The sequence below is a fragment of the Drosophila arizonae genome, chromosome 2, assembly GCF_054131065.1.
Source record: "Drosophila arizonae isolate 15081-1271.41 chromosome 2, UAZ_ARI_1.0, whole genome shotgun sequence".
NCBI lineage: Eukaryota > Metazoa > Arthropoda > Insecta > Diptera > Drosophilidae > Drosophila > Drosophila arizonae.
Genome location: NC_142922.1, coordinates 30,421,699 through 30,434,964, shown reverse-complemented (window position 1 = coordinate 30,434,964; position 13,266 = coordinate 30,421,699). Strand labels below are relative to the sequence as shown.

Genomic DNA, 13,266 nt, shown 5'->3' with positions numbered 1-13,266 from the left:
TATCTAGGGGTAATAAATAAAAATAAAGAATATAAGACTAAGTGATTTGTATGCCATTTAAAGCACTAAAAGTCGTGTTCAACAAACATGGATATTTTCAGATCTAACAGTGATTACAGATTTTTTGGACTTAAACACGCTTCAACCAATTTCAAATAAATTAATGTCTTCGACATCATATTTTTAGCAATTTATTTCACATAATTTATTTAGTCTATATACATATATAAATTACTTAATCCACTATTCACAAGGGGTTAAAAATTCATTTTAAATTGGGCTTTAATGTTATTTGCATATCTAATTGTGATTGGGCAATGTCCCCCAGAGCCGATTGTATCTTTTCCAGCAATAATTCTCCTTTTTGAACAACTTGTTCGAGCTGCTCAGCAGTTTCTTGATTTTCAATCTCCAGTCGCTTAAGACTCGAATTTTGTAATTCAATTGAACTGTCTTCATTAGGTAAAGATTCAATAAGCGTATCAATGTCCTTAGCACATCGAGCTATGAGCTGGGCGAAAAGTTGAGCATAGTCTTCCTGAGGCGGGTTCTGTACGGGTGTTTGTGAGCCAGTTCTGTCGAAATTTGCAAACTTGCTAGGATATGAGGTTTGCTGAATTACACCAATGGCATTGCAAAAGTGCTCAGCTTGCTAAAAAAAGAGGCAATGCATTTACTCATAACTTTGTTACTCATATATTTATTGACCGCTTACTTGATTGACAGTGTCCTGTAGTTGAGTAAGCCTGTCTGCCATGGCTTATAAGGCTTTCGCTCTTTTTTTATTTCCAATAATTTTAGCTCGTCAACGAAAACGCCAAATTGTATGAAGCAAACTGTTGTGAATTAGTGATGGGAGTAAAGTTAGCACACATTCTATCGACTGCCGATGCTTCTTAAATACCGATTTCCGATTTAAGGCTATCGATTTCAATTTAAATATTTGGTCGACTATAAAATACTAGAAAAAATATTTTCGGATGCGCGGGTAATATTTTCAAAAATTATTATATTGATTATATTATTAATGGCAAAATAAGAAATTTGTGATATACTAAATCTCAACCCTTTCGATAGGATATATATGATGTCACTAATCTGTTATATCGCTCAGTTTTCATAAAATGTGTTCTTTGATAAATATTATGCGTCTTTTTATGCGATTTACCAGAGGACATTAGTTATAGAATAATAAATATAAAAATTATAATAAATTATAATAAATATAAAAATTGATATAAGAACGTTTGTATTTTTTACGTGTGTTTCTTTATTTGACACAGTTTTAGTTACAACCAAATATTTTATTCTTAAGCTCTATGTAAAAACTGAATTTAATCAAGTATAAGAAAGAAATTGTTATTTCGAAGATAATATTTTGTACGGAAATCATCAAGTTTTATTTGATAATTATAATTACCTTATCATAATACCAATTTTGCATGTTTTCTAGCATTACTGGGCACAAAAATCATGTGTATTATGTATTCAAATTATATAATATGAAGACGATTAAGGCGCACACTAGCTGTGTCATTTGAAAAACAACATATTTACTGGCGAATGTGTGAAAGATAATGTAAAAAGGTAGCTAAGCGTAATACTTCTGGGATTCGGTGTTCATGTTCAACACACGGTTCCTTAGGCGCCATGAACCATGACCACTCTCAACAGAGTGGTCTTACATAGGTGAAGATCAACACAACATACAACATACAACATTCATACGTTTGTTGAGCATACTCAGCGAAGCGACGCTCTTCAGAGGCACTAAAAAAATTTCTCCAAACCAGTTGAGCAGCTCAAAGAGCCGAAAATGTGACTGAAGTCCGCACGCTTGGACTTGCGGCTAATCAGTCTTGGTTTAAAGCTGGTGGACGAAGCACGAAATTCGATTTTTGTTAAAAGTGATAACTTCGCGACGCTAAAGAAGTGAAAGGCCTCCCCAATTTTGATCTATTTAAACTTGAAGAACCGCAGCGAAAACACAAACTGATAACATCACACCGAGCCCTACATAAATTAAAAAGTCTGCTATGAGAGATAGTAGCAACAAAAATTGCCTAAGAAGACCTCAGCTGCATGTGAGTTGCCCATTTTAAAGAATTGCTTCTTTTAGCATCATTGTGAATCGTCTGTGAGAATGAGTTCACGTACATATGTATCTATGTCTATGTATGTATATATAGAAAATTACATATCTATGTATGGCTCATACGAATATTCACACTTTTGCAAGCTAGTGTATGCAGGTATACAAGAGTTTTGAGTAATCCGTGAATAGGTGAAAGTCAGACAATGAAAGCGAATTATATGAAATGTGACTGTGTGTGTCCGTATATAAGGTGATAATCATATTGCTCTGTTAGCTTTTAAATTTTGTTGTTGTAATTGACCACTAAATACTAAAGTGCATATGATGTTCATTATATATATTTAATATGTCCATATCCAGGACTTAAAGCATGCACAATACCAGTTCAGGAAGTGGAAATAAGATCAATCTAAACTGGTTCTTGGTCTGACTCAAATGTTATTTTTTATATGTTTAAAACGGGTTCTTGTATTCAAAAAATAAAAATGAGAATTCGACACAAACAAAAAACTGATAAAAACAAAAACAGAATGAGAACCCAAATATGTTAATAAATTTCGTAAATATTTCGTTTGATTTCTGGCAATAAATATTTATTCCCTTACGTAAAATATTTTATAATTAGTGATCAGTGTCAAGAAATTAGCCGAAAACTTGGAGTTATTCGTTTTGGGATTAAGAGAGAGTTTCTTATAATTACGCACGATTTTTAACCATGTTAAATAGTATTGAGAAATCGAGAGTACAACAGTCAACATTATATAAATTTTTTTTTATTATGGTGTATGGTATATGGATTGCATAAAAATGTGCGCATTGTAATACATTTGGGCGTTTATAGACCTTAAGAAATAGCTATTTGCATAAAACACAGAGCCGCTCTAGTCGTGATGCGCCGCCCCCGCATCGGACCCTTTGGAAATAAAGAAAAGAATGGCAAAAAGCATCCGAAAATAGAAGTGTTATATATTATGTATATATAAATAAAATTATCTTCAGAAAGATCTCTTAAACAATCTCAAGAACTGAACAATCAAATTAAAAATTGTTTGACTCTTAAAGTGTACAAAAAGTACTAACATATTTAAAATTTGATATCAATTTTATATTTTATATATATTGTAATCATTATCTTGCTAATGGAGGACTAATCGATTATTTAAAACTAATTGCGAGTGTCAGAAATCACGTACAAATTTAACTCTTATAGGTGCCGAGCCTGTGGCTGTAATACATACGAACAGATAAACGAACGGATGTACGTACGGACAGAAGAACTGACAGACAAACTGATAGTTGAGCGAGTGGATAAATTAACAGTCGAACAGTTGTTCGAACGGACAGAAGAATCGACAGAACAGCAGACAAATAATTGGAAGGACAAGCAAGCTGTTGTTCCGGATAAAAAACATATCTAGTCCATAAAGCTCCTACTTGTTTATGCAATTGCAGAAAAGACTAAATATAGTTAAAAATGTTTATTTATCGTATCACCTGCCCATAGCAATTTGAACCATTCTGGGAGCTTTGTATTTTCAGCTAATGCCTGGACGACATAACAATGGCCACCTCAAGTCCAGTTCACATTTCTGTTATCTGTTCCCCATTTTCTGCTTAGCTCTCCTTAGTTTGATTCAATTCTGCGATGCTCATGGCAGGCTTATAGAGCCTCCCAGCAGAGCATCGGCCTGGCGCTATGGATTTCAAACTCCGCCGGACTACAATGATCACGAGCTCTACTGCGGGGGCTTTACGCGTCAATGGAAGCGTAACGGGGGAAAATGTGGGGAGTGTGGCGACGCCTGGGATATGCCAGAGCCACGCCCACATGAAAATGGTGGCCAATGGGGCCAGGGCGTCATCGTTCGCAGCTATTTGCCGGGCTCCGAAATGACGATACGAGTGGAGCTGACCGCCAGTCACATGGGGTAAGGGGGACTTGTCAATTAATGCTTATGTGTTTTGTTTTGATTTGTTTTGATTTTATTTTGGCTTGCAGCTACTTCGAGTTTCGGTTGTGTCCAAAGCCGAGTGCCAAGCAGCTTTGCCTTGACGAAAACGTGCTGCCTATAATAAGTGGCTCGCCATCGCAGCGTAGTCCGAGTGACTTAGACACCCGATTCTATCCTCGTAATGGTAGTCGCATTTATGAAATCAAAGCACGATTGCCAGGTAAATGCTTCGAGTATTTCTATCGCTGTATTTCGTGTCCCCAGTTTCCTCATTACGGTCGATTTATTTATTGCAGATCTCTTATGCAACCAGTGTGTGCTCCAGTGGCGCTACGTAGCCGGAAACAATTGGGGCATGTGTGAGGATGGTGTGGGTGCCGTTGGCTGTGGTCCCCAGGAGGAGTTTCGGGCATGTTCGGATATCGCCTTAACTCCGGATGCTCGTCTACCCATTCGTCCTGCCCGGCCTACACATCGTATTACTACTACAACTGCTACGCCTGCCAAGACTGATCAAGTGGAGTCCACTGACGACCACCTCACTTCGGTTATGTTCTTGGTCGGATTTATATTGTTACTGATGGTCGCGGCATTCGTAATATGCGGCGTGTACGTCTACCTAAAGCCTGCCAAGCTAACCGAGTGGAAGGACATATTCCTAAAGAAGTTCTGCCAGAAGCAAAAAGCTTCTTCCTTAGTTAACCTGTCCCAAAGCAAAGTATTTAAGCCTGACTTATCCAACGGATCCATTGATAAGGTCGATGACAGCCACAGCATCAATACACAGGGTCCTGCCCCTATACCTCCGCCTAGAACAAGGCGAGATTCGCGCATCAAGGAAATATCCATCATATCCTAAATAGATATTCCTCCCTTCCGACTGGTCCCCAGACTCATTAGTATTCCTTGCATTTCTTTACCACATACATATAATAATATATAAAGCAACGAAAACTGATTATTTTTAATGCAGCTTATAACTAGGTATAACTGAAGTGTTCATTTTCGACTGCATTACACTATAATAAGTATAATTAAGTCCAATAATTTATTGTGATATCAATAATGTATATTACCCTCCTCAACAATCCAAAATTTTGTCTTCTGAGTAAATAGTTAAATTATAATTTCAAGAATTTTCATTTAAAGCGAATGTGGATTAAGGTAAGAGTCTAAATTGTCAAAATGCATAATTGATTTGGAAAATTATAGAGTATTGCTAGCTCTACATGTCTATGCTCGGATTTTATTGCAATACTATTAGCAACATTTTGAATTTCTTTTCTATTTGTTTTTTTTTTTTTTTTCAGTGGGCTGCAGTCACGTACTGTCTAGGTTTGCAGACGGGAGTTATATTTCAGATACTTCCTCTTATATAAAAGTGTATATATTAGCTTGAACCGAATGCTATATATGTATATACATATGTATATGTAGTACATATAGGAATAAGCATACAGAATTTAATGCGTTGGCGTATAAATTGCAAAATACTTGAGCATGCTAAATTTTGGTTAAAAATACAATATTGTTTCTCACTTGATGATATACTTTTTCTTTTTTTGTATACCTAACGATATAGATATATTTATATTTATATATATTGAAAGGTAATAACTTAATCCATATTCATTAAATCGATAAAGTGAGATTGAAGATAAAACATTAAGGAAGTTAGATTTGAAATGAGTTAAAAATACCAACCAATTATTATTTGGAATTTCGTTTTCTCTACAACAATTAAAAACAATTGGCAACGTTCCTCTACTTCTAAAAAAAAGAAAAAATATTATATTTAATTCAAATTCTTGGGTAAAATCGCCAAAAATGGTACCAATCAACACTTGACAATTCGCAAATAAACTTGTTAATAACCCATTATCATTACGATTGTTAAAATATCGATTTAAATCGATATTAAGAGCGACATATCCAAAAGATAATAGAAGCTAAAGATTACATATTTCAAACGCCAAATTTCAAAACAACAGATGGTGAATATGAACTATATACATATACATAAGCAGTTCATATTAATATACATATAAACATATTTATTTTTACATATATACATTTCAGTTCAGTCAACGACGAACAGATGTCGAAGATGAATTATAGATTTGTATATATACTCATTTATTATTTATTTATTTATTCGTCTTTGGTTGAAATAATACAAGCTATAATAGGTTAATAGAAATATTATAAACTGAATATGGAATACATGTGTTCCAAATGTTTCCAGAACGTCTAAAGGCAACCAACAAATTATTTATTAGTCTGTAAAGAGCATATACATATATGTATATAGTAGTATATATATTTTACAAAGGAAAAACATCTTAATTTTTTGCTTGAAAAATTAGAATCAGTGAACAATTAAATAGGTCAACAGAAAGTAAAAAAGAAAATAATTTTAAAGATTAATCTTTGTAGAAAGAACTTTGGAAAAGGCAAGGAATTTCTTGTTTCGAGATATTGATGTATTAAAATATTAATATGTTAAAGGGAAGTCAAAAGAGACGCGACGAGGAGTTCCGAAGGTCTCAACAACCTTTTAATGCAGATTTAATATAGCGCTCTTGGAAACTTCTGGAAAATTGGATTCGATGCCTTGGTTATAAAATGTAATTGCAATATGCTGACCTGTGTTATTATTCCAACTATATGTACAGCCTGTATTTAAATTTAGATACAATTTGGTCAAATTGTAAACCCTGCTTGAATGTTTACATTCTTCAACTTTGGAATTGGCTTATCTTAGAGAAATTAATGTATTTTTTTATTTATATATTTACGTTTAATTTTTGAGGCTGTACGATTTGATTTAATGTTCTTCAGATATACATACATAGATGTTATATATACAGAGACTAGGCCCCAAATTTGCTGTAAAAATAATGTTACCATGTGTAAGAGTATTTTGTGGCGAATGCTTAGTTCATGGTTTTGCTCTTTTCGTTAGTCAACTGTCAGAATTGGTTCCTGGCGGACGTGTGCGCAGCGCTGCTCGCCGTAGAACTTGTGCTTCGACATACATACGTATGCATATAGAAGACTATTTATATCTTGCGGATCGTAAAAATAAACGCAAAAGTTTTGAAACATTATTTTTCAATGGCCTCGGTGTGCGAGCCATCTGTTCCATTGAACAGAGTTGTGCAAGGTTCTGCATTCGAAACAGACCCGGATCCAGATCCCGATCCAGATAATATTCCATACCATGCCCGCGAGGATGCACTTCCCTTCACGTACGGCAACGTTCCGGTCGGCTTCAATACCAGCGACTTGCATCACGTCGAAACAAATGGGCCCACTGGCATATCGGACAACAAGTCTGTGCAAATTAAAAATGCGGCCAGCCATTCCTTACCCCGAAAGAGCGTTCGACCCAGCATTTCGGCGTCGTGTCCGTTGGTGCGGAAGACACCTTCCCGCCAAGAGTTCGAAGATATGCTTATGGAGCGCAAAGTGCATGTGGAAGATGCAAACAGAGCACTCGCGAGGAAGTTAGCTCAGGATGAGACGATTCAGAGGGACTTGGATGAGCTGCATAAGCGACTCAACTCGCCGCTACTTGAGAGAAAAGCAATTAGGGAAGAGCTGATTGAGTCCACCGATCTACCAGACGCCGAATTAGGTTCTCCTAGCAAAGGACGGAGTCCGGAATTGCAGCTCGTCGAAAAGAGTCGTTCGAAAACTCCAACGTTTCCATACGTTCAGAGACCCCTGAACTCCGAGCGATGTGTCAGCCCGTATCCAACACCCAAACCAGCAAAGACTCTAATGTTCGATGAGGGTTCAGAGCTGCACCATGGGGAGCGGGCTCTTCCGCAAGCCGATGTGTTTGTTAATCATACCAAGGAAGTTGAGCCACATCTGGTTAAGTTTGCCAAGGACTCGTCTCACTTTTGGTACAAGCCCAACATGAGCCGCGACGAAGCAGTCGACTTGCTGCGTGATGCAAGACCCGGAACATTTCTCATTCGCAACTCAACAACGTACCGCAATGCATTTGGCTTGGTCTTACGCGTAGCTAAGCCGCCGCCTGGCGTGGTGACCGGACCGGGATACGGGGACCAGTTGGTTCGCCACTTCCTCTTGGAGCCCACAAATCGGGGTGTTCGCCTGATGGGATGCAGCAATGAGCCAATCTTCACGTCTTTATCTGCCTTTGTATACGAACATTCAATTAACCAAATGTCACTTCCCACCACCCTGATTATACCAGATAGAGATTTACTTCTGATCTCGAATAACGAGGAGTTGATCCTGAGTCAAAAGCAGGTGCTGGCACAGGGTGCCGCTTGCAATGTGCTCTACCTGTTCCAGCACAATATGGAGTCCCTCACCGGTGACGATGCAGTTCGGAAGGCGGTCAATGAAATGTACTCAGCCCCGATGGCACCAGTTCCCTTGGAGGTTCACATAAAGATATCGGAGCAGGGAATCACACTGACCGACAATACCCGCAAAAAATTCTTCCGTCGTCACTATCCGGCTAAAAACATTTCGCACTTCTCCATGGACCCCGGCAATCACTTTTGGAGCGTTCCAGCATCCGACGAAGGACTACAGCGCTCCGTCAACAAGTCAATCTTCGCCTTTGTAGCACGGCCCCTGACTGGATCCAAAGATAATCAATGTCATATCTTTTGCGACTTGTCCTCTATGCAGCCCGCTTCGGCCATTGTTTCCTTTGCACACAAGGTTCTTCCGCTCAATCACAATTGCAAAATGTTGTAAATTGGATAAATATTCAGTATGCATTATAGATATGATACATAATAATGCAGATATACCAAAAAATGGTTTTAATTTGATTATTTATAATAAACTTAGCATAATATCCCAGAAATCTGCTCGAGGAATCTGACAACTTCATTTATTTGCTATCTATATATATGTTCTTTATTCAGAAAGAATCTGCATATATTTGATCATTATGTAATAAGAAAATAAACAAACAGGAAATAAATTGAATAGAATTTTCCAGCGAAATATCCACATTGTTTCGGAATGCGAGTAAATGGGATACAGATGTGATTTCTTGAATTATTGAGAACATTACATATATAGACTATAGACTATAGACTTTTTTTTATATGATTCGTAATTAGCTTTTGACCGAGTTTCAAATAAGCAATCAGATTGCAGTCAGATGGTTCCTCATATTTGTGAACAACATTTAATAATAATAATAATAATAATCACATAATCCTCAGTTGGCAGAGAGTGACCGAATGATGGACACTAGTTAAACTAGGGGTTAAATAAAACAAAGGACGAATTTCGATGATTATAAAAGGTATTTGGATTGAGTAGTAGTAATAGTAGTAGTAGCAGAAAAGAGGAGAAGTACTTGTAGAAATAGTGGTATTAGGGAAAAAATAGAGATAGTTGTAGTAATAGTAGGAAACAAATAGTAGTAGTAGTAGTAGAAAGTGTAGTATTCGTTTAATATAAAATAAAAGTCTGCTGGCTACAAATTAATTAAAGTTTAAGATCTACCTCGATCGAGACGTGAACTAAGTTTCTTAATATATATAGCAAATGAGAGATGTGAACTGTTTAAAGGCTTCTTGTAGATTGTGATTGAGGCAAGTTATGAACATAAAGTTTCAGTCTATTAAAAACTTTTTAATTAAATAAGAAAATGAAATAACATTTTGTTCCCAGCTTTCCAGTTAGTTTTTATTACTGTTTCTAAGCCTATGTTTGCTCCGTCAAATCTGTTGAAGAGCCCGTTATACCGCTTATTAGTTTTTTTGTAAATTTACGAAGCTCTAAAGGATCCTCGTTGTTGAAATCGTCCATCACGGTTTGCATTTGCTCCTTCAGTCCGTCAGCAATCGATGTCGTGATTCGATCCTTGAACAAATTTGTGATAGGACTTAAAATAAGTCCAGTAAATTCACGAATTAAACGTGCTTGATCCAATTGTACATGAATATTGCTATTAAGGAACATAAACCCATCATTAGATATAGAGTTACTCTAATATATTGTATATGCATATGTGTATACAGCACCTGAATTCAATTATACGAAAGTCGTGCAGATGAAGCTTCGAAGTAATCACATTGACAGCCAGTTCAGCATAGATGATCGTATCATCCAAAGAGCCAATCACCTTTCCGTAACCCTCAATAGCCATGAGCTTCATCAAAAAGTTGTATTCAAACTATAATGCAGAGGAAGGTGATGCCAATTAATTAGCCATTATAATTATTGTCAAGGAAAGATTCGAATAGCGTATATCTGAATACAATGATCAGAAGAAGGAAGTGCATTTGGTCTTTGATCAAACAGCTATTTTTCGAGGAACATGTTATGTACAGGTCTATCTATCATGAAATACACACGAGAGTGTGGGCGAGTATTCAAACAATACTTAACGAGAATATTAACCTCAAAAGTTATTTAACCAATAAAAATATTTTCAATAAATCTTGCTTCTTTTTGATCAAGACAAGGTTTTTAGTAATAAAACATCGATCAGTTATGGCCTAGTGATATCATCACTTACTGTCAAGTGATATCAGAAAGAATCTATGATCTATGATCTTACTTTGGATCTGACTGAACAGAACAAGTATTTTGATTGGTTGTTAAATAAAACTGAAAATATGGTATGCGGAGCTTTCAGATTAGAGATAATCATATATTTAAATAATATTTCAGAAAAGCTCTCAGCTCATTCATTGATTCGCCTCGTGGAATGTTGTTGAACTCTTGCGTTACATACCTGAAGTTTATTTATTTTCAAATAAAATTTACTCAGGAACGATTTGCCTTCATAGGTCATGAATGCATTTTTGTGTCTCTGTATTCCAGCCAGGTTGTAGACGATTCCATTAGTCAGGTGTAGACCGGCCTCATACGTTATAAAGAAAGGCTTCTAGCAGGCATTTATTTTTGCATTATTCATAGTTAAATTAGTGCGATTTTAGGTAGGCTTACAATAGAGATGCTCTCTTTCATGTCTGGCAGATCGAGATGGGCTATACCCAATTTTTGAAGGTGAGCTAGCACCATGGGCGTCACCACGTCGACTTCGGCATCAATGTTCGTCCAGCCGACATCATCCTTTTCGAAACTGCTCTTCGGATCACCACTGTCACTCGTTTCTAGAGTTCTTTATCGAAAACCAACAAAGGAAAGTTTTAATTCGGGAACGAGTGTAATTTTAAATAACAGGACTATGGTTAGAGATTATGATATTCTTAAAGCGGTAATATAATACTAAATATATTCTATCTATATATTATATCAAAGCTTTCCCTAAAGCCCTAGCTTTTCACTTTTATGAGGATGTACATAGATTAATCGCTTAGTGAAAATGGAGAAAGAAATAAACTACTTTATTGTTTCAACTGAAAGTTGAGATTTTAAAGATATACACATTCCCTATTTGCTATGTCGATGTATTTTTTCACAGAAATTCCACGAAATCAATTCACACTTTTTAAATAATGAGCAAATAAAAACGTTACTGTCAAACACTACCGTTTTATGAATACTCATTCATTGTCCAAGAACAACTCAGTATATATAGTATACAGACATATACATGGGGGCGTGACAAATCAGTGAAGTACCTATAACCCAGAGATTTACAGGAAAGCACTGAAAGTGAGCTTTCTAAAGGTAGGCTAATTTATTTGATATTATTATATTAAATTATATTATAGTATAGGAATTTTATCTTAGCTTCGAATTTTTGGAAGACGTATAAAACTAATAAGCTCTTCTTCATTTGGTGAACGGGCATTAATAGTATTTATGGATAAATTTATTGTAATGTTTCTCTTCATTTTTTTCTTCACGTCTTAACCACGTTACAACTGAATTGAAATGAAAATGGACTTTAATTATAACACAAATTTGAAAAAACTTTTCCACTGAAGTGAAAGCTTGATGAAATAGATGAATAATTAATTACCTGTTCGATTCCTGTTGCACTTTGCCATTTGCGGTAAGTACGAGCAGTAATAATCCAATTAAGTATACACTCATTTTGTCTCTAGTCACATTCATGGTAATTAAATTGCGAACGCAAATTAAATTCAGCTTTTGCCTATTTTGCTTGATTAATCACAGTTTATCTTAGATCTTGAATGCAATCAACTTTTAGTAGGCTGAACTTTTCTCGGATTAATCACAAAACAAACTTATAGCTATATTATCGTTTCTATATAAATATTAAAATATTCAGAAGTGCGAACTTCGGGGTTAGAATAGAAAATAAATAGATAATTTTGTCATGAGTAATTTTGCACACACGTTTGTAGAAGTATATAAAAATGAAACGTATTTAAATGAATTATGATGTATTAAATCACTCGGATAAATAATACTGGGAATCGGGCTCGTAGGTATCCATTTGTTTGTACATTTTTATTGACTGTTTATTTGACTGCTAATGTTCTCTGTTGTGCAAATAAACACTTTATTAATTAATTCGCATTCGATACACGGATTAAAGGCACTCATAAATGAAATATGTGTATATAACGTCCATTTGTGTATAAGCATGTATGTACATACATACATACATATATCATACGTACGTAGTCATACTTATATGCGATCTTGAAACATACACATTTACATATGTCCATATGGATTTGCTACTATTTCATAATAGCATTCACTTTAGTAGACAGCAGCTCGGATAGTTTTCGAGTCAAAATATTGTATTTGAACATTTTGTGCCACTCTAATATGCACAGCGCGTACGGAGACCCTAGTACGATCAAAGTAATTACTCGCTTCCTATTTAGTTACTGCGGCGAAGCTTTTTTGTAAATTGAAGCCAGCCCGAGAGGCCCGAGATCGAATGCCCACCGGTAGACGCACTCGTGAGAGCAGCTGAAACGAAACTAGATGCCGAACGAAACGACTTCAACAAATATAGACTAGAGCCTCGTCGAATTTCGATGCAATCCAGCCTTGATCTTGTTGTCGAGCTTTTGGGGGGTGCGCAAATGGGCAAAGCTTGCCTATTTACAACCACGCTAAGGCAATCAGCTCTGTATACCCTGTAATAAGAAAGTGCTGCCTCCGTTGGGTGCTACAATTGAACACCATTTCCACTTGATAGCAAACAAGTCTAATGAGTAGAATCAAGCTGAATGTAGATAACCAAGTTTTCAGCTTAGCCATTATAAAAGCTTAGCTTACGGCTCAGAGATCGTTGCACTCGAGTTGTAATTT

The 13,266-nt window shown here is 36.1% G+C and overlaps 4 protein-coding genes across 14 annotated transcripts; 2 read left to right on the top strand and 2 right to left on the bottom strand.

The window, feature by feature from the left end:
- Positions 1–175: 175 nt before the first annotated feature.
- Positions 176–876, bottom strand: MED21 (mediator complex subunit 21). Its single transcript, XM_018000256.2, has 2 exons — positions 716–876; positions 176–652 (listed from the first exon to the last, which is right to left on the bottom strand). The coding sequence occupies exons 1-2, from the start codon at positions 755–757 to the stop codon at positions 266–268; spliced, it is 429 nt and encodes a 142-aa protein (XP_017855745.1). The 5' UTR covers positions 758–876; the 3' UTR covers positions 176–265.
- Positions 877–1,834: 958 nt separating this feature from the next.
- On the top strand, positions 1,835–5,174 carry LOC108608728 (uncharacterized). Its single transcript, XM_018000252.2, has 4 exons — positions 1,835–2,084; positions 3,635–4,023; positions 4,095–4,267; positions 4,344–5,174. Exons 1-4 carry the CDS (start codon positions 2,037–2,039, stop codon positions 4,904–4,906), a joined length of 1,173 nt encoding a protein of 390 aa, XP_017855741.2. The 5' UTR covers positions 1,835–2,036; the 3' UTR covers positions 4,907–5,174.
- A 1,826-nt stretch (positions 5,175–7,000) lies between these two features.
- Positions 7,001–10,203, top strand: LOC149270868 (tensin-like). The gene has a single exon (XM_089463249.1). The coding sequence runs from the start codon at positions 7,165–7,167 to the stop codon at positions 8,791–8,793; it is 1,629 nt and encodes a 542-aa protein (XP_089319375.1). The 5' UTR covers positions 7,001–7,164; the 3' UTR covers positions 8,794–10,203.
- Positions 9,667–12,951, bottom strand: LOC108608731 (uncharacterized). Of its 11 annotated transcripts, none has more exons than XM_089463250.1 (6): positions 12,621–12,950; positions 11,993–12,274; positions 11,011–11,185; positions 10,796–10,948; positions 10,080–10,231; positions 9,715–10,003 (listed from the first exon to the last, which is right to left on the bottom strand). In XM_089463250.1, the coding sequence occupies exons 2-6, from the start codon at positions 12,085–12,087 to the stop codon at positions 9,760–9,762; spliced, it is 819 nt and encodes a 272-aa protein (XP_089319376.1). In that variant the 5' UTR covers positions 12,088–12,274; positions 12,621–12,950; the 3' UTR covers positions 9,715–9,759. The 11 variants fall into 11 exon arrangements, with proteins under 11 accessions (XP_017855744.1, XP_089319376.1, XP_089319378.1 ...); XM_089463252.1 differs by having other exon boundaries at positions 11,993–12,241; XM_089463254.1 differs by having other exon boundaries at positions 11,993–12,162.
- Positions 12,952–13,266: the final 315 nt, after the last annotated feature.